The sequence below is a fragment of the Rhinoderma darwinii genome, chromosome 3 (genome assembly GCF_050947455.1).
Source record: "Rhinoderma darwinii isolate aRhiDar2 chromosome 3, aRhiDar2.hap1, whole genome shotgun sequence".
Lineage (NCBI taxonomy): Eukaryota > Metazoa > Chordata > Amphibia > Anura > Rhinodermatidae > Rhinoderma > Rhinoderma darwinii.
In genome coordinates this window covers 117,297,266-117,319,474 of record NC_134689.1, presented here as the reverse complement: position 1 = coordinate 117,319,474, position 22,209 = coordinate 117,297,266, and the positions used below count along the sequence as shown (strand labels likewise).

The 22,209-nt window shown below is 44.0% G+C and overlaps 1 protein-coding gene across 1 annotated transcript; it reads right to left on the bottom strand.

Annotated features, from left to right (window-relative positions):
• Positions 1–965: 965 nt before the first annotated feature.
• LOC142751076 (sulfate transporter-like) lies at positions 966–11,578 on the bottom strand. Its single transcript, XM_075860047.1, has 2 exons — positions 10,988–11,578; positions 966–2,567 (listed from the first exon to the last, which is right to left on the bottom strand). Exons 1-2 carry the CDS (start codon positions 11,576–11,578, stop codon positions 966–968), a joined length of 2,193 nt encoding a protein of 730 aa, XP_075716162.1.
• Positions 11,579–22,209: the final 10,631 nt, after the last annotated feature.

Here is a 22,209-nt window from a genome sequence, read left to right as displayed (position 1 = left end):
CTTTGTGTTGGCGAGGATGCGGACAAGTGGGCTCTCTGCTGCATACGCTATGGTCATGCCCTCAAGTTGAGGCCTATTGGGTCAAGATCTTTGATCTTATCTCAGAAGTGATGAAAACGGTGCTGATACCCTCGCCCGCACTAGCATTACTATTCCTGAACATACACAACATCCCCCCTAGCCAAAGAGCCTTAATAGGCCATATACTGCTATTAGCCAAACTAGTCCTTACGAGATATTGGAAAACCCAGACAACTCCACATATATCCGAAGTAGTTGCCCTTCTTAACAACACATATAATAGTGAAAAGTCACATTCATTCAGTGTATTTGGGAAGGGAATGGAAGAGAAATGGAAACCATGGACACTACATGACAGCAGTGTACAATACTAAACAGACTATCTATGCCAGATAACGAACATGGGAGCAAAGTTTTATTTTAGTTGTGTTTTGTTCTTTCTTTTCTCTGTTGTAAAATGGTTCAGCTAATTCGTCCATACCCAAAGATTGCCACAGAATTGTCAGAAAACTAAGATCACAGGAAGCAATAGCAGATTTCAAAAGATGACAATACACTATAGAGTATAACTTCTGCTATGTAATCTACAAACCGAAAAATTCTTGATGGAAATCGATGTATAACATGTGATAACATAAGAAACAAAATGTTTATGTATTCTCTTTTTATTTTGTTGCTATATATATGAAACCCAATAAAAACCTTTGTTCAAAAAAAAACAACACAGTATTGGTTTATCAGAGAGGTGGTCATGTATGTACATTTATATTAAAAGGAGTTATAGGAACATAAGTGATCTCATCCAGCTAACATGTCATAAGAGTTTGTATCAATCCCTTGTATAATTTGTTTTATACTTCTTTCCTGCAAAACTGAAAATGAACAAAAAACTTAATAAAATATTTGCATTTGTAATTAAAAACTCACTTGTTGTAAAAAGTGTTTTATTGTTTGGTACCTTCAGTGCCTCCATCAACATTAGCAGAGAATAAATTTGCATTATTTATTTGATTTAACATTGTTTTCTTTTGGAATTTCCTCTCCGCGAATGTGACTGCGTCATGAACACTATGAAACGCGTGTACAGCAGCACTGTTATGTCCACCGCTAAAAAATTCTCCACTGTGTAGTAAGCGGCGGACAGAGGGACTGCAGTTGGCAAGAAACACCCACACACCAATCTCCTCATAGTCATCGCGGACTTCTTTGAGCACACTGAGACCTACACTATCTACAAACTGCATGGCCCCACAGTCTATTATAAGAGAATGCATATTGATTGCTGGGATAGATGTACCAACAGATTTGTTGGTTTTACATACTGTTTTAATTACACTTAATTTTGAAAAAAAAAAGTATTTTGCTTGTGCAGTGGTATCATGTTTCTCCCTTTTAGCCTTTCTTTGTAATGCTAACACTAACGATGGGTTAACGCCAGTTTTGCTATACAGGGTTGATTTAAAATAATTCTTGTTGGCATAGTACAGTGCACCATTAAAGCGATATATTTTGATATTTGGCACATTGTCCAGCTCTTTGTATTTAAGCTGATCTTCGTAAATCTCTGTCCCACTTACTTTTGCCAAAAGAGTAGCCCTTGGCCTTTGTGTACGAAATATCACACAGAGCATAGAAAAACAGACACCCACCAACAACCCAATCTCAGTTGAAATCAAGGTAGATGCCAACATGCTGACCCACCAGACTACTGTGTCTATTCTGTTAATCCGCCACATTTTGGGAATGTCTAAAAATTTCATAATTGCACCCTTAAGGCTAACAATTGTTATAATTCCTAAAATACAGTTTTGCAGTGAGTAGAAGAGTGGGGCAATAGCTAGCAGTACAAGTAATAATACTATTGAAGACACAATACCATTGAGCTGTGTGTTGGCACCAGTAGACTCCTTAAGAAGAGTTTTGGCTAGAGCAGCACAACTTGCAAAAGAGTAAAAGAAAGATGGGATCATATTACACATGCCTATAGCTATCATCTCCTGGTTGGTACTGATAGTATACCCATGCTTTTTAGCAAATATTTCAGCCAGAGATACTGTCATTGCAAATCCAATTATAGCAATGGGGATTGCATCAGTTGCAATTCTTGGAATCAAACCCCACTGTGGTGCTCTTGGGGGCATAAATCCAGTAGGAATTGTTCCACAAATTGATGAGTTATACTTGATATTGAAATCCAAATAATGGGAAACCAAAGTAGCCACAATGATAACAAACAGCTCTACTGGAAACGGAACTTTCATCTTACTCTTATACCTCTCATTAAGGATTTTAATTGGTAGCATAACAGCTATCGCAACAGCACTTGTTACTAAGTCACATATGTTGGTGCGTTGTAAGTTTGAGAAGACATCAATCCACGTCATAATCAGGGACCCTGCACCGTCACGACGAGGAATCTTCAATCCTAGAAGATATTTAATCTGGGAGGTTACAATGGTGAGTGAAGACCCAGTAACAAAGCCGCTCAGTAAGGGCTCAGATAAATACATGGAAATAAAACCTAGGCGGAAGAGTCCCATGAGTATCTAAAAAAAAAAGAGAGAAATTATGGCTTCAGAAAACATATCTACAAGTTCAGGAGGAAAAAAATCTTAACAATTATGACTTTCAGAATTTTTTCCCCCAGTAATAAAAGTTATCATATATTAAGACATGCATGTGTATGTGTATATATATATATATATATATATATATATATATATATATATATATATATATATATATAAAAAGAAAATCTTGCAGCACTCCAATAAGCAAAATCGTGACCTTTATTCAATCCACATCAAACAAAGGTGCAACTTGTATACTAGTCCTTCTCAATGAATTAGAATATCATCAAAAAGTTAATTAATTTCAGTAATTCAATTCAAAAAGTGATACTCAAATATAATATATACAGGGTGGGCCATTTTTATGGATACACCTAAATAAAATGGGAATGGTTGGTGATATTAACTTCCTGTTTGTGGCACATTAGTATATGGGAGGGGGGAAACTTTTCAAGCTGGGTGTTGACCATGGCGGCCATTTTGAAGTTGGCCATTTTGTATCCAACTTTAGTTTTTTCAATGGGAAGAGGGTCATGTGACACATCAAACTTATCGAGAATTTCACAAGAAAAACAATGGTGTGCTTGGTTTTAACGTTACTTTATTCTTTCATGAGTTATTTACAAGTTTCTGACCACTTATAAAATGTGTTCAAAGTGCTGCCCATTGTGTTGGATTGTCAATGCAACCCTGTTCTCCCACTCTTCACACACTGATAGCAACACCGCAGAAGAAATGCTATCACAGGCTTCCAGTATCCGTAGTTTCAGTTGCTGCACATCTCGTATCTTCACAGCATAGACAATTACCTTCAGATGACCCCAAAGATAAAAGTCTAAGGGGGTCAGATCGGGAGACCTAGGGGGCCATTCAACTGGCCCACGACGACCAATCCACTTTCCAGGAAACTGTTCATCTAGGAATGCTCGGACCTGACACCCATAATGTGGTGGTGCACCATCTTGCTGGAAAAACTCAGGGAACGTGCCAGCTTCAGTGCATAAAGAGGGAAACACATCATCATGTAGCAATTTCAGATATCCCATGGCCTTGAGGTTTCCATTGATGAAGAATGGCCCCACTGTCTTTGTACCCCATATACCAAACCATACCATCAATTTTTGTGTTCCAACAGTCTTGGAGGGATCTATCCAATGTGGGTTAGTGTCAGACCAATAGCGGTGGTTTTGTTTGTTAACTTCACCATTCACATAAAAGTTTGCCTCATCACTGAACAAAATGTTCTGTGTAAACTGAGGGTCCTGTTCCAATTTTTGTTTTGCCCATTCTGCAAATTCAGTGCGCCGATCTGGGTCATCCTCGTTGAGATGCTGCAGCAGCTGGAGTTTGTAAGGGTGCCATTTGTGAGTAGCTAATATCCGCCGAAGAGATGTTCGACTGATGCCACTCTCCAGTGACATGCGGCGAGTGCTGCACTGTGGGCTGTTGCTGAATGAAGCTAGGACAGCCACTGATGTTTCTTCATTAGTGACAGTTTTAATGCGTCCACATTTGGGCAAATCCAACACTGAACCAGTTTCACGAAACTTGGCAAGCAGTTTGCAAACTGTAGCATGGGAGATGGGTGGTCTCGTAGGGTGTCTTGCATTGAAATCTGCTGCAATGACCCGGGTACTGCGTTCACCAGACATCAACACAATTTCTATCAGCTCCTCACGTGTTAACCTCTGCGACATGTCAATGGCTGTAAACAAAGAGAAGCTTGTAAATTACTCATGAGAGAATAAAGTAACGTTAAAACCAAGCACACCATTGTTTTTCTTGTGAAATTCTCGATAAGTTTGATGTGTCACATGACCCTCTTCCCATTGAAAAAACTAAAGTTGGATACAAAATGGCCGACTTCAAAATGGCCACCATGGTCAACACCCAGCTTGAAAAGTTTCCCCCCTCCCATATACTAATCTGCCACAAACAGAAAGTTAATATCACCAACCATTCCCATTTTATTTAGGTGTATCCATATAAATGGCCCACCCTGTACATTCATTACACACAGAGTGATCTATTTCCAGCATTTTTTCTTTTAATGTTGATGAGTATAGCTAACAGTTAATGAAAACCCCAAATTTAGTCTCTCAGAAATTAGAATATTATATAAGCCCAATTTCAAAAATGATTTTTAATACCGAAATGTTGGCCTACTGAAAAGTATGTACAGTATATGCACTCAAGACCCTGGTGTCTCTTTTGTGCAGGAATATGAATACAGGTATGCACTCTATTTCGTAGGGCCTCTGTTTTTTCCCTCTTTCAGGCCTGTGATAAATTTTGACTTCATGCAACATTGGTTGCTGGCTTTGCCCTATCCTTGTCTCTTGCTACACACTTGTGCACTTGTCATTGACAGGCAGTATTAATTTATTTCTACATAACATGTGCTAGGCATAGTCAGTATCCTCTTATGTATCCTTACATCCACAGGTCTGCATATTTCTATTCATGCATGTACATGCCTTGATTGATACCATATCTAGTCCTGCATAGGCTGACGCCGTGTTGTTTACATTGTGTGACTCATCTTTTAATGTTTTGTATCTATCCCCTAATAAAGTGATTTCTTATGACAAATTATGATATTTTGTGCTAGTATTGACCTTTTTTCTGTAGGTTTATCCATATATTTTTGGTCAATGCACCAAGTTATGCTTGGTCTACATGTTTGGATGTCTCTACCTCGATACAATTAAACTTTTCTATTATTACTGTTTGATATATGTTACATTTGTGCATCTTGAGACAATCCTCTAGTTCCCTATATGTACAGATAGGCTGTGAATCTTCAACTTTTACCCAATATTCACATTTTATGAGAGACTAAAGTTTGGGTTTTCATTAACTGTTAGTCATAATCTTCAACAAAAATGCTGGAAATAGATCACACTGTGTGTAATGAATCTGTATAATATAGGAGTTTCACTTTTTTAATTGAATTACTGAAATAAATTAACTTTTTGATGATATTCTAATTTATTGAGAAGGACTAGTTTTTATATATATATATATATATATATATATATATATATATATATATATATATATATATACACACACACACACAGTGGATATAAAAAGTCTACACACCCCTGTTAAAATGCCAGTTTTTGTCATGTTCCAAAGTCAGTACAAGATGAATCATTTCAGAACTTTTTCCACCTTTAATGTGACCCATAATTTGTACAATTCCATTGAAAAACAAACTGAAGTCATTTAGGTGGGAAAAGTAAAAAACAAAAACAAAAATAATGTGGTTGCATAAGTGTGAACACCCTTTTATAATTGGAAATGTGGTTGTGTTCAAAATGAGCCAATCACATTTAAACTCATGTTAAATAGTAGTCAGTACACAGCTGCCATTATTTAAAGTGATTCTGTGTAACCCCATATAAAGTTCAGCTGTTCTATTAGGATTTTCCTGACATTTTCTTTGTTGCATGTGATAGCAAAAGCCATGGTTCATAAAGAGCTTACAACACATCAAAGGGATCTGATTGTTGAAAGGCATCAGTCAGGAGAAGGGTACCAAAGGATTTCCAAGGCATTAGATATATCATAGAACACAGTGAAGATGGTCATCAAGAAGTGGATTACATTTGGCATAACAGTGATATTAACAAGAGCTGGACGTCTCTCAAAACTTGATGAAAAGACAAGATGAAAATTGGTCCGGGAGGCTACCAAGAGGCCTACAGCAACATTAAAGGAGCTGCAGGACTTTCTGGCAGGTACTTGTTGTGTAGTGCATGTGACAACAATCTCCAATATTCAGCATATGTCTGGGCTTTGTGGTAGGGTGTGGCCTTTTCTAACAAAGAAAAACATCCAAGCCCGGCTGTGTTTTGAAAAAACCTACATCAAGTCTGTCAATAGCATCTGGGAAAACGTGTTACGGTCTGATGAGACCATGGTTGAACTTTTTGACCATAATTCCAAAAGGTATATTTGGCGAAAAGCCAGCACTCCACATCACCAAAAGAACACCATACCCACAGTGAAGCATGGTGGAGGCAGCATTATTCTTTGGATGGTTTTCTGAAGCTGGAACTGGGGCTTTAGCCAAGTCAAGGGAATTGAAGAAAAAAAAAAAAAAAAGATTGCAGTACTTCAGCAAGGTCCATTAAAAAAGTCTGAATTAATTGCGAGAGGGGCTTCCTCAGATATTACCATCCCTCACTATAATCCAGGGATGTAAGTGAGCACCCCATCATGTCTCTTGCTATTATAATTATCTTTTCCTTTATTTGGGTTGGCCCTCAGTAGGCTGACCTTGTCATCACATAAGTCCAAACCTACAGTAGAAGAGATAAGCCACACAGGATTTATTGTAGCATCTCTGTATACCACCATTATACAAAGTTTGTCTTTTTCCTTTAGATGTATCAAGTTCTGCACATGACAAGGTGCTTACTGACATCCATTGGCGCAACTACCGCGGCTGCTATGGGGCCTGCGGCTTGAGGGTGGCCTGTGCCACCAGCCGCCATGCCCCCCCATATGCCCGGTGACGCCGCTAGCAGCCGTTATGGCTGCTACAGCGGTAACACCACTACTACGGGGCCCGCGCCGCCGAGCCTCTAACTTGTATGGGCCGGGTGACACAGGCCCTCTCATGCCCATAGGCGTCGCTAGCACCGGAGGGGGCCCCGTTGATAGCGACAGCCACCACGTCTTGTAGTAATTGTTCCTGCGTCTATAGCACCCAGGTACAAATACATGCATTAGCGCTGAATGGCCGGGCATGTTCTGTGCCCGACCATTTAGCGCCTTACAATGACGCTGATTGGCGGGGCAAAATGACTTGCCCCGCCAATCAGCGCCTTTCAATGACGCTTGCGGCGCGATGACGTCATGGTTGAAAGGCGCTAATTGATGGGGCAAGTCATTCTGCCCTGTCAATCAGTGCCTTTCAAAGACGCTCCGCTTGCGTCATTGCGCCGCTTCCGTGCTTGAATATATACAGGGGGGAGTCTATATGTGGAGATGTGGGGCACTATCTAAAGGGGGTCTATATTTGGGGATGTGGACCACTATATACAGGAGGGTCTATATGTGGGGATGTGGGCCACTATATACAGGGGGGTCTATATGTGGGGATTTGGGCCACTATATACAGGGGGGTCTATATTTTTGGGTGTGGGCCACTATATACAGGGGGGAGTCTATATGTGGGCCACTATATACAGGGGGTCTATAGGTGGGGATGTGGGCCACTACCTACAGGGGGATCTATAAGTGGGGATGTGGGTCACTATATACAGGGGGGTCTATATGTGGGGATATTGGCCACTATCTACAGGGGGGTCTATATGTGGGGATGTGGGACACTATATACAGGGGGGTCTATATGTGGGGATGTGGGGCACTATCTACAGGGGGTCTATATGTGGGGCACTATATAGAGGGGCAGCTATATGTGAGACACTATATACAGCGGTGGGCTATATGTAGAGCACTATCTATAGGGGAGCTATTTTTAGGGCACATTCTATAAGGGTGGGCTATATGTGGGACACTATATACAGGGGTGGGTTAACTGTGGGACACTAGCTACAGGGGGGCTATATGTAGGGCACTGTCTACAGGGGTGGGCTATATGTGGCACTCTATATACAGGGGGAGCTATATGTGAGACACTATCTACAGAGGTGGGCTATACGTGGAGCACTATCTATAGGGGGTTATGTGTAGGGCAGCACGGTGGCTCAGTGGTTAGCACTATTGCCTTGCAGCACTGGAGTCCATATGTGGGCACTATCTACAGAGGGCTCTATGTGGGACACTATCTACAGGGGCTTCTATGTAGGGCACTATCTACAGAGGCTCTATTGGGATGACCATCTACAGGGGGCTATGGGGGCTCTATCTACAGGGGCACGTGTGTGTGTGTGTGTGTGTGTGTGTGTGTGTGTGTGTGTGTGTGTGTGTGTGTAGGACAGAGTGTATGGTACTATTATAATCAGGGACACAGTGTATGGCGCTATTATAGTTAGAGGTGTAGTGTATGGCGCTTTATTATATTTGGAGGTGTTGAGAATTTTAATTTAGTTTATAGGTGCAGAAATGTTTTAAAAATGAGAAGCTGAAGACATCTGAGCGGAAAACTGCAGAAATGGGTCATGGCCGGGAGAAATCCATCATAGATGTCTGGACCAGAGGGAGAAGAAAATAACTAGAATCTGAGACATCACCGGTGAGTCACTTAATGTAAATGTTTATTCTGCCTCTAATCAGTACTGTAGTCACTGTATATCAGCATATCCTTACTATTGTTCGGGCCTTGCTGGAAGCTGTCGTTTTATGCCACACAAACCTATACGGCAGGGGTTGCATTAAATTGAGCTGTATTTGTTCTGGTGTTGTATATATGTACTGAGCTTGGTTCTGGTGTTGTATATATGTACTGATCTTGGTTCTGATGCTGTATTTAAGTACTGAGCTTTGTTCTGGTGCTGTATATACGTATGAGATTTGTTTTGGTGCTGTATATATGTAATGAACTTGGTTCTGGGGATGTACATATGTACTGAGCTTGGTTGTGGTGCTGTATATATGTACTGAGTGTGGTTCTGGGGATGTATATATGTACTGAGCTTGGTTCTAGTGCTGTATTTATGTACTGAGGTTGGTTCTGGTGCTGTATTTATGTACTGAGGTTAGTTCTGGTGCTGTATATATGTATGGGCTTGGTTCTAGTGCTGTATTTATCTAATGAGCTTGGTTCTAGTGCTGTATATATGTACTGATCTTGGTTGTGGTACGGTATATATGTCAGAGCTTGGTTCTAGTGCTGTATTTATGTACTGAGGTTTCTTCTGGTGCTGCATATATGTATGGGCTTGGTTCTAGTGCTGTATTTATGTACTGAGCTTGGTTCTAGTGCTGTATATATGTATGAGCTTGGTTCTAGTGCTGTATTTATGTACTAAACTTGGTTGTCGTACTGTATATATGGCAGAGCTTAGTTCTGGATCTGTAATTATATAGGATATATTTCTAATAACAAAATTGCAGGGCAGATGGAATTGTTCTTAATTCATTGTATATTTCATGGGAACCTGTCTGGTAGTTTTAACCCCTTGAACCGCCACCATACGGTAATAGATGACCTGACAATATTTCCAAACATTCCCTTGTGTTTTTTTCAGATGCAGCAAAATCTTTAAAATCCACTTTTAATACGGCGCACACTATATGCTAATTACTCATTAACGGGGTCATGGGGCGGTGCCGCTATCCTGAAGAGTCACATAGTCCTGCCACCAAACCCACCTTTCCATGTTTGATTGACATCTCCCTGGCTGATACAACTTTCTCAGATGTGCCATTGCCTTATGGCACTATACACAAGGGGGGGGGGGGGCTGTGTGACACTATATACAAGGGGGAGCTGTATGGCACTATTTACAAGGGGGAGGGCTGTGGCTCTGTCTACAGGGGGCTGAGTGTGGCGCAATCTACAGGGGTCTGTGTGTAGCACTATCTACTAAGGGGGGGCTGTGCTGCACTATCTACTAAGGGGGCTGTGTGGCACTATATACAGTGGGAGCTGTATAGCGCTATATACAGTGGGGGAGGTGGGGGCGCTATCTACAAATGGGGTGTGACACTGTCTATAGGCAGGGCTATATAGCACTGTCTACAGGGGGCTGTATGGCACATACTACAGGGGGCACCATTTATAAGGGGGGCTGCTTGTGGCACCCAGGGGGTCCCTGGTCAATAGTTTGCTGTGGGGCCCTGTCTTTCCAAGTTACGCCCCTGCTGACATCTCTACCTTAATTTTTAATACTTTCCACCATGTGGAAGAAAAAAAAATACAGCAAAAAACATAAAAAATATAATAGAAATAAGAAACTTACATTAAAAAAAAGGTTTAATTTGCGACACATTGTTAAAGCATTGTGATTACGTTTTCTTGAAATCTGTTTTTTCTTTTTGATCAATTTGTATCATATCATGTGTAGATCATGAGATATAAAGCCAAAAAGAGTGCAGAGAGGGACTCCAGAGACATTTGCCAAGATAATCGTGTCTTCTATACTTTAGGTAGTGGCCTGGAGATGTCATCTACACAAAAGTTTCTTGTTGTTTGATTGTTTAAAAAACACAAAGAGGCATTATTAACTGAAAGTGAGCAACCATTAGTAGATAAATGCATTTGCGTGACAACATGATTACCTGCTACAAAGTACAAGAAAATGTGCTATAAAATAAAAATAAAAAAAACTTATAAGGCACATTCACTATCTGATAGTAAACATATTTTTTCATATACTGTACATAACAAATTATCTTCTTGTATTCATCATTATGAAGTCTTGTCAGCTGAAATTAGAAGATAGCAATGTGTGGTATGTTAGGAATTTGCAACTTACCTGGTAAACTCCAGCCATAAAAGTTAAAGATGTAGCCACCATAATCGCATAGCAGCCTCGACCACATACAGTTCCATTAGCGGCAAGCGTTGAATTTAATATGATGTCACCCTCCGCTGGAAAACCTGCAGCTCTGAGATGCTTGTTCACAGACTCGCCAACCATAAGACATAGTACCCCAAATGTACCAACACAATTATGGTGAGATGTAGCCATGAAGAAGTAGATAATACAGCAGAAAAAGTTAGTGTATAGGCCATAAATTGGATCTTGGCTTGCCAGTAGTGAATATGCTATGGCCTGAGGAATGGTCACAATGCCAACTATGATTCCAGATACAATGTCACCTAGCAAGTATTCCTTAAGCCTGTAGCGAGGAAGCCAAGTAAGCACAGGGAAAAGTTCAAAGAAAAATCTGCCTACTTTTCCTGGACTACTCCTACAACAGTGTTTAGTTCTCTCCCAAATAACTTCTTTGGGATTTATTGCTGGCTTGATGTGTTCTTCAAGTTCCACTGAGTTGTAAGGAAGAGAAAGTGAGCGCTCACGCTGCTCAGGGACCTCATTCTTGATAGGATATTCAGAATCCATACACTAGGGTGAAAAATACATGACATGAATAAGTCAATATTATATCTAACTAATATTACAACATCCTATAAAAATAATAACAATGCATAAAAATTTGATTTTACAATAATCACCAATATGTTTATATTTTTTACCACCGGAATATCAATTATAGTAATATAAATTATGACTTATCGTCAGCACATATTTAAGAAAGTAATGTTTACACATAATTAAATGACACCAACAAAATTTATTTAGAAAATGTTGCAAAAATTACCTTTGTAACCTAACAGCACATTTGCTTTAAAAGTAATTACGTGTGATTAAACATATTAACTTGTGCAAATTGTCCAGATCACTATGAGACCAGCTTAAAAAAAACTTTCTTGTTGTTTCTTCAAGTGTAGCACTCAAGCTGTGGTCAGAGCAAACACCTCATTATGCAGAGCAGCAGGGACCTATACTAGAGTATCCTGTATATGTGAGCCATGGGTAGGCATAAGAATCATATTCTGGAGGGGCGTGGTCTGGTCGGACATGGTGGTGGTTGTGTAACTGCTGAGCTCTGGAACATTGAAGCCTAAAATGGCCTAACTAAACCCCTGTACCTTTACTCACAGCCGTCCGTCGGCTCCTGCCGATCCTCTGTTGTGGAGGGAGTCCGGTGTGTCGCTGAGCTGTGCCGGGTGCAGCGCCGCTTCCCCTGCTAGTCGGGATCCTCTGCTGGGCTGTGTCGGTGGCCTCATGTCCTGCAAGACACATGTGCTTCTAGCCCTGGGGAATAGCTGTCCTCCTGCGTTGGATGCCTAGGATCGCGGCTCTCTGCTCCTCCTGCAGTCCTGCTTGGTCTTGGAGGTTACATCTACGGGACGAGTCTGTGAGGTCCGTCTGCCACATGTTGCCGCCATTTGAGGCCCTTCTTCCCGGTTGTCGGCCATCTTGGATTCATTCCCTGCGGTACCGTTGCAGAGGGGGAGGCCTGCTATCATCCTCTGGGCATGACCGGACAAACAACATCTGCATCAGGGTGAGATGTGTCACGGACACTGGGTTTGTGGACCCACTAGGCCGCTCCGCCGTAGCGTGGAGGCAGCTGACCAGGTCACAGTCTATGTGAGAGTAAGATAGCAGACAGTAATGCTTAGGTACCTGAAATAGTCCGGACGGTGACTGTGGCTTCAGCACGGATGGAGGCAGGTGCGGAAAGTGGCGCCAGACGTGGCGGGCAGTATCCGATGAGCAGATAGCACTTGACGTGGCAGAAGGCACTTGACGTGGCAGACGGCACTTGACGTGGCAGACGGCGCTTGACGTGGCAGATGGCACTTGACGTGGCAGATGACACTTGAACATGGGTAGGCACAGGAACAATGCGGAATACAGGAACGGTAACAGGGCACGGGTAACAGCTGGAACGGGAGACACTAAGGGACCATTTGCGAGACAGACAGGGAAAGACTAACAACACTCAGGCAAGGATCAGAAGGGCTGGGGCATTCTTATAGGGCAGGGAATCATGTGGGTTAATGATCATAGTTTTCATGTGCGCGCGCTGGCCCTTTAAGAGCGGGCGCGAGCGTGCACGCGCACCCTACGGGACCCGGACGGACGGAGCGGAAGTGAGCACTGGCATCTCCTAGGAGGGAGACGGAGGCCAGCGCTCACAGATCCATGGCTGCGGGCGTCGGGAGGTGAGTGAACCCGACGGCCCGTGGCCATGGGCGCTACAGTATCCCCCCTCTTACACCCCCTCTTCTTGGGGCCAGAGTGAGAGAGTAACTTTTTAATAAGAGCAGGAGCACTGAGGTTCTCTTCTGGCTCCCAGGACCTCTCCTCAGGACCAAACCCTCTCCAGTCCACCAGATAGAAAGTCCTTCCTCCTACCCTCTTGCGGTCCAGGATCTCCTTTACCTCGAATACATCAGAAGGACCGCTGGAAGCAACTGTGGAACTAGAGGTCTTGCTGTAGCGGTTCAGGACCACTGGTTTCAGGAGGGACACATGGAAGCAGTTAGGGATTCTGAGGGTAGGGGGCAGTCGCAGCTTGTAGGAAACAGGGTTAATTTGTTGCAGAATCTCGAAGGGACCAAGGAACCTGGGAGCAAACTTGTATGAAGGCACCCTCAGGCGAATGTTTCGAGAGGACAGCCAGACTTTAGTCCCAGGAAGATACTGAGGCGGCTCTCTTCTTTTGGTATCTGCCTTACGCTTCATGCGATCTACCGCCTGCAAAATAGAGGACCGGGTCTGTTGCCAGATTTGCAGAGTCAGCAGCGGGTACCTGAGATGAAGTCGACACTGGAAGAGGAACTCTGGGATGTTGACTGTACACGATGTGAAACGGAGTGGAGGTGGTGGACTCACTTGTGTGGTTAGTATATGAAAACTCCGCCCATGGAAGAAGCTGTACCCAGTTATCGTGCTGTGAAGAGATGAAGTGGCGGAGGTAATTTTCCATGATCTGGTTGATCCTCTCAACTTGCCCATTGGACTGGGGGTGATAGGCAGAGGAAAAGTCCAAATTCACATCCAGGAGTTTACAGAGGGCTCTCCAGAACTTGGAGGTAAACTGAACCCCCCGGTCGGACACAATGTGAAGAGGCAAGCCATGCAAGCGGAAGATGTGCTGAATGAAGAAGCTTGCCAGTCGAGGAGCAGAGGGTAGGCCGGTTAGCGGGATAAAATGTGCCATCTTAGAGAACCGGTCCACCACCACCCAGATGGTGTTGCATCCTGCTGAGAGGGGAAGGTCCGTGACGAAGTCCATAGTGATGTGCTGCCAGGGGGCACTGGGTACAGGCAGGGGTTGAAGCAGGCCGGCAGGCAGTGTGAGCAGCTTGGTGCACACTATTGGTCTATGACTTTCCTCTAACACCGTATTTAAACTTGAGTCTTCAGAGTAGTTATTACATCTCCTGACGAAGGTTGCGAAACGCGCGTCGAGGTGCTTGGTGTCCAGGTGTCCTATCCCACCAGTATCATGTCCTCAACAGGTATTGTGTTCTATTTCTAACTGCCTATAGCTTGTCTCTGATTAGGTCTCCATTATTATAAGCATGGTTGCTATACTTTATTGATTGGAGGGACCTGTCAGTCTGATACTGCCCATCGCGGGTGTTAAATGCCGTCTTCCATTCGTCACCCCGGCGAATCCGGATTAGATTATAGGCCCCCCGCAGATCTAGCTTGGAAAAAATTTTGCCTCCTCGTATGCGATTAAACAGCTCGGAAATGAGTGGCAACGGGTATTTGTTCTTGACCGTGATCTGATTGAGACCACTGTAGTCAATGCAGGGTCGGAGAGATCCATCTTTCTTTTTAACGAAGAAGAATCCTGCCCCGGCCGGGGAGGAAGATTTTCGAATAAAACCCCAATCCAAGTTCTCCTTGATATAGGCTGACATTGATAACGTCTCTGGCAAGGAGAGAGGATATACTCGTCCACGGGGAAGAGAAGCATTGGGAACCAGTTCAATGGGACAGTCATAACTCCGATGTGGAGGCAACGTCTCAGCCTCTCGTTTGCAGAAGACATCCGCAAAACTGGCATACTGAGAAGGTAGATCGGAGAGTGACCGAGGCAGAGGGGGCACAACAGGACGGACTTGTGACAGGCAATGTCTATGGCATCTGGAACCCCATTGAAGAACTTCTCCAGAACTCCAGTCGAGTGTCGGGGCGTGTAGACGGAGCCATGGCAGACCCAGCAGGATAGGATTGATAGCCTTGGGTAGTACCAGGAAGGAGATCTGTTCTGAGTGAAGAGCTCCGACCCGTAATGTCACCGGCTCAGTGATGAGCATGATTGGATCAGGCAGCGGTAGACCATTCACAGAGGCAACTGCCAGGGGTCTCTCCAGACGGACTGTGGGTAGTTGAAACCGATCCACTAGATCTTGGTGGATAAAATTAGCAGCCGCTCCAGAGTCAAGATAGGCGGAGGAAGGATGTGATGCCTGTCCGGTGACGATGGCCACAGGTATCGATAATTTGGAAGAGGTTTTAACGTTTGGAGACGTTCCACCTAGAGTTGCCTCTCCAACCAACCCTAGGTACTGGAGTTTCCCGGTTTCTGTGGGCATTGACGCACAAAATGTCCCTTGAGGCCGCAATACATGCAAAGTCCAGAGGAGTGTCTGCGCTGCTTCTCCTGTTCAGATAACCGGACTCTGTCTACCTGCATGGGTTCCTCAGGTAGCGCACTAGGAGTGGGCAATAGTGGTCTCTGGGCAGAGGGTGCTGGTCTGTGGGCCCGGCTCTCCTGACGAACCTCTTGAGAGCGCTCCCGGATTCTCATATCAACCCGGGTGGCTAACAGGATGAGGGCATCCAAGGTAGAAGGAAGGTCGCGGGCTGCCAGTTCGTCCTTGATGTGAGAGGACAGTCCCTGCCGGAAGGTCGCCACCAGTGCCTCATTGTTCCATGCCAGCTTGGCTGCTAGGGTACGGAAGGAGATCGCATACTCCCCTACTGTGGAGCCTTCTTGCTTGAGGGTCAACAGAGTGGCTGCGGCAGAGGATGTTCGACCCGGCTCCTCGAACACGGCACGAAAGGACTGCAGGAACAAGGCTAGGTCCGCGGATACAGGTCCTTGTTGCTCCAAGATTGGGTTTGCCCATGCGAGGGCCTTGCCAGCGAAGAGGGAGATGATGAACGCTACTTTAGCCTCCTTGGAGGGGAAGAGATGAGGCCGTAGCCTAAAATGCACCGTGCATTGATTGAGAAATCCTCTGCATGCTCTGGGGTCACCGTCATAGCGAGGAGGAAGAGGCAGAGGAACTGAGGATCCGGAACAAACAGGGGGAGCAACAGGCAGTGGCACGGCAACAGCTTCTGGAGGAAGAACCGGGGGTGGAACAGCGAGTAGATCCAGGCGGACCAGAATAGAATTCACCGCCTCAAGGAGTTGATCCTGACGAGTGCATAGGTCATGCATCTCTGTCTGAATCTTCTGTACTGGGGTCTTGGGCTGGCCAGCGGGTTCCATGGCCTGAGCGTACTGTCACGGACACTGGGTTTGTGGACCCACTAGGCCGCTCCGCCGTAGCGGGGAGGCAGCTGACCAGGTCACAGTCTATGTGAGAGTAAGATAGCAGACAGTAATGCTTAGGTACCTGAAATAGTCCGGACGGTGACTGTGGCTTCAGCACGGATGGAGGCAGGTGCGGAAAGTGGCGCCAGACGTGGCGGGCAGTATCCGATGAGCAGATGGCACTTGACGTGGCAGATGGCACTTGACGTGGCAGACGGCACTTGACGTGGCAGACGGCACTTGACGTGGCAGACGACACTTGACGTGGCAGACGGCACTTGACGTGGCAGATGACACTTGACGTGGCAGATGGCACTTGACGTGGCAGATGACACTTGAACATGGGTAGGCACAGGAACAATGCGGAATACAGGAACGGTAACAGGGCACGGGTAACAGCTGGAACGGGAGACACTAAGGGACCATTTGCGAGACAGACAGGGAAAGACTAACAACGCTCAGGCAAGGATAAGAAGGGCTGGGGCATTCTTATAGGGCAGGGAATCATGTGGGTTAATGATCATAGTTTTCATGTGCGCGCGCTGGCCCTTTAAGAGCGGGCGCGAGCGTGCGCGCGCACCATACGGGACCCGGCCGGACGGAGCAGAAGTGAGCGCTGGCATCTCCTAGGAGGGAGACGGAGGCCAGCGCTCACAGATCCATGGCTGCGGGCGTCGGGAGGTGAGTCAACCCGACGGCCCGCGGCCATGGGCACTACAAGATGACTCTTTGTGCCACTGTACAGCAGTGAAAATGTACTTCTGCTCCATACAATTTCTTCCTGCACTTTCTACGTATTGCAATTGGGCCTGGTTATCTGTGGAGCCGCCATTTTGCTGTATTGCCTACAAGTGCATAGATATACTTCTACAAGTGTTACTGCTTGATTGCCCTCAACATATATCAGGGATTGACTTTTTATTTTATTTCTGTTATGGATTGGATCTGTGTTACACCAATATCATTATACCTGTTTGGATGTCCTTGACTTGTGCTGCCTATCTTGCTTGATACACATGTTGTTTTTCGTTGGATACCATGGGAGGTATAACAAAGCGGAATGCTAAGGCTAAACCGACCAAGCTTACGGAATTCTTTACAAACTCTTCCTCTCAACGTTCTGATATAAACAGACACATTTCTCTCCCTCCCTCCTCTCCTTCTCCCTCGTCGGGGGCAGACTCTATGGATAACGACGTACCAGAAGACATTGACATGCAGCCGGCTTCAGAGGCTACCCTTAAGAAACTTTTGAACTCGTTTAGAGTTTCCCTGCAAGCTGTCCTCAGACAAGCCATAGGAGAGTTAAGATCTGATATTCAGGCCATTGCTCGAGAGCAGATCACATAGAGAACAACATGGAGCAAATTACGACATCTCACAATTTACTAATAGACGTGAACTCCAATCTGGGGGAAGAAGTGATGCGTCTTTCCAACAAAGTTTTGGACCTGGAGTACCGGTCAAGACGAAATAATGTTTGTATTAGAGTAGTTCCTGAATCGGTCACCCCTGACCTCCTCTCCCAATTTATTGTGGATCTGATGTCTCTGGTACTTCCTGACAAGTCCACCATGGATCTTCTGATTGACAGAATTCACCGTATTCCTAAAGCACGCCATATTGCAGCTCATCTTCCTAGTGATACGATTGCCCGTATCCACTTTTACCATGTCAAAGATGAATTTCTTAGAGCTGTAAAGGATCTGCCAGGCACAGCTTCGGGGTTAACTCCCAGAACTAATCAGTCAGCACCTGAGAATACATCCCTGAGACTGACTCCTGCTTCCACTATTCAGGCTGGCAGGCTTAGGAGTGGGAGAGCCTATCGTAACTTGGCCAGACTCAGCTAGCTCCCGCCCTCGGTCTATTTAAGCCTGCACTTCCTGTCCCTCGGTGCTTGTGACTCTTTCCTTGTGGTTTCCTGGCCCAGCTACAGCTTCTGCTATTTCTGATCCTGCTCCATACAGACCCTGGCTTACCGACTACTCTTCTGCTTTTCGTTTGGTACCTCGCACACTCCTGGCTTGACTCGGCTCGTTCACAACTCTGGTTGCTCACGGTGTTGCCGTGGGCAACGGCCCCTTTTCCTTGCTTGTGTTCCTTTGTATGTTTGTCGTGTTTGTCGTGCACTTACTGAGCGCAGGGACCGCCGCCCAGTTGTACCCGTCGCCTAGGGCGGGTCGTTGCAAGTAGGCAGGGACAGAGTGGCGGGTAGATTAGGGCTCACTTGTCCGTCTCCCTACCCCCTGCCATTACAAGAGCACTGCAGTCCTCTCCGGAATTGCCAGATCGATTTAAAGATATTTCTCTGTACCCTGATTAGTCTGCTGCTACTATGCTGAGATGTAAGGAATACCAGAATTCTGCGAGAAAGTGGTATTCTGTAAAAGTGGGGTTTTCCGGTGAAACTCATTATTTCTAGGAATGGAACTCAACACGTGTGTATGTCTCCAACTGCGCTGAAAGAACTTCTACACTCATGGGATTACTCAACTCTCCTCCACACATTCCTTCTCGTTCTACGGCTGCTCGTCCAGAATTTCTAACGCCTTTGTGGTCCGAAAAAGTCGGCAGGACCGGACGGCGACGTTCTACTGATTGATGGACTCTTGTCATCATATACAGGTTATATTTGAAGGCTTCTTGCTTCATAGTGAGCTGTGAGTCCTCGTTTTGTCTCACTTACCCCTTGGGGATAGGTGACCTGACAGACTTTTGCTTCCTCATACTGTTTCCCTAAAAGAGGGAAAGTTGTGTTTATATTTTCCTATTGTTTGACATGATACTGTCAAATGGGTTATGATTTGTTTTGGTTTTATGTCACGGTGCCCATGTTACTTCTTTTTCCCACGCGGAGTTTCGGCTCCTATGTAGACAGATGTCTTCCTGCTATTTGCATTTTATTGTTTTTTCTAAATGGGGGTTAAAATAGTCTCAATTAATGCTCACGGCTTAAATTCTCCATTTAAATGATCCCTTCTGTGGAAGGAAGCTTTTAAGTCTCATTGTGATATATTATGTGTACAGGAGTCTCACATTTCTTCTAAAGATTTACACTTATTTCATAATAAGAAATTTCCACATGTTTTCTTTGCTTCCACAGAGGTTAAAAAACAGGGGCTCATCATAGCCATTAGGGATACGGTTTCATTTAAAACCCTTAATTCCTACTCTGATCCGCAAGGCCGATATGTAATTCTAGTTAGTGAAATCAATAATATAGCTTATACTTTGATTTTTTTATATGCTCCAAATAGAAGACAAATTCAGTTTCTCAAAAAAATGTTGGCAAAGGCATCTGTCATTCGAAAGGGGGGTTTGATTTTGTGTGGGGATTTTAATGTCGTATGCAACTCTGTATTGGACAGACCTGTCAGTTCCCGTAGATTGATCCAAGATTTACAGGCTTTCCTCTCTGAGGAGGATCTTCATGAAGTTTGGAGGTACCAAAATGCTTCCGAGAAGGATTATACATTTTATTCCTTCCCACATAAAATGTATTCCAGAACTGATTTGTTCCTGGTAGATAGAACAGTTTAAGCAAATGTCCAATCAACTAATATTGGGCTTTTGACTTGGTCAGATCACGCTCCAATTGACCTCATGATTTCTGACAGGTTTAACACTTCTCAGGGTTCTGCCTGGAGACTTAACTCCTTTCTTTTAAAATCCTCCCCCCTTCAGGCCTCTATAAGAAATTCCCTGAAATAATTTTTTGAGATTAATACAGACACGGTTTCTTCTCCAGAGGTCCTTTGGTGTTCTCATAAAGCATATGTCAGAGGGTTATTTATTCAGGCGGCTTCTAGAGCGAAAAAAGAGCGAAATAAGACTTTGGATTCTCTTCTGGCTAAGATCAAATTTTAGAGTCACAACTTAAATCGACTCCATCGGAGGATTGTAGGTGAGAGCTTAGAGAACACCGCGATAAACTTCGATTACATCACCTTTTTTTGTATGAAAAAATGTTAAAAAGATTGAATTGGAACTTTTATGTTCAAGGGGATAGACCGAGCAAAATTTTAGCAAATAGGGTTAAACACCATATAGCAAAGTCCAAAATTTCTTCCCTAAATTCTCAAGATGGGTCCAAGATGTATGATCCTCAGAAAATTTTGAATGCTTTTGCGGAGTATTACAGCTCCTTGTATAACCTTAAAGATGACTTCTCCCTTTCTGTCATTACTAAGGACACAGTTAGTGCCTTCCTACTCTGTCGGACTCCCAACTGTCCCAGTTGAATGCACCTATTTCCCTAGATGAAATTCGTAGAACCATTCTTCAATCTAAACCTTATAAATCGCCAGGTACAGACGGCTTGCCTAATCTCTATTGAATTTTGATATAAAGCTTTATGATAAAATTTTAGCGGTTAGACTGAAGGAGTGTTTGCCTTCTTTGATTGCATTGGACCAGGTGGGATTTGTGAAGGGTCGACAGGCAGTGACGGAACTAGACGAATCTTGGATCTCATACAAATAGCTAACAAATCTCTGAATCCCTCGGTCTTTATTTCCCTGGATGCTGAAAAAGCATTCAATAGGGTTAATTGGAAATATTTGGAGGGTATATTGGACAAATTTGGGTTTACCTCCTTCATAAAAAATGCTGTCTTTGCTCTGTATTCCTTGCCATCGGCTAGGGTCCTTTCCTCTGGATTTCTTTCACAACCCTTCCAGATAACAATCGATACACGTCAGGGCTGTCCTTTACCCCCTCTCATATTTGTTTTGTGTATGGAACCCCTGGCTGAAATGATTCGGAATTCCCTGTAAGTGACAGGTAGTACAGTAGGTCAATCAGAACATAAAATTGGACTGTACGCAGATGATGTTATCCTGTCTTGTACTTTACCCGAGATGTCATTAGCTGAGATTCTACACATAGTCTCCCAATTTTCCTCTATCTCATATTATAAGCTTAATGTCTCTAAGTCCCTGATGCTGGCTCTTAATGTTGATCCACTAATTAAATCTCGGCTATTAACTCATAACTTGGCCTGGCCTACCTCGGGTCTCCCTTATTTAGAAATAAAACTATTTCCTACTCCCTCCCAGGTACTATCCGAAAACTATACGGAGCTTTTAACATGTCTATGGTCAGAATGTGTGAGATTGGGTAAATTCAATTTATCATGGATCGCTAGGATTAATTTAGTCAAAATGCTGTTGCTCCCCATATACCTCTATCTATGTAGAACCATACCTTTCCTCATACCTACACATATCACCTCACAGTTACATAAATTGTTTCTTAGTTTTATATGGAACCATAAACGGGCAAGGGTAGTGAAACACCATCTCTTTCGTAAAGTTCGGGATGGGGGTTCCAGACGTAGTGGCGTTTAATATTGCGTCCATTATGGATCAACGATATCCTTTATGGTGCTCTCAGTCTACTTCTAAGTGGTCTCAATTAGAAAATGAGGTGTTACCTAATATACGGATGAAGTCGGTATTGACGGCTGTGTATATGGGAGTTCAATTGCCGACATTGCCTTTTCAATCCATGATTGACGCATTGAAGACTTGGAAACTACATGACTGTAAATTTAATTGGGGGCACATTGCCTTGGAACATATTCCTATACAGACTGTCTCCCTCCTGTCCCCTC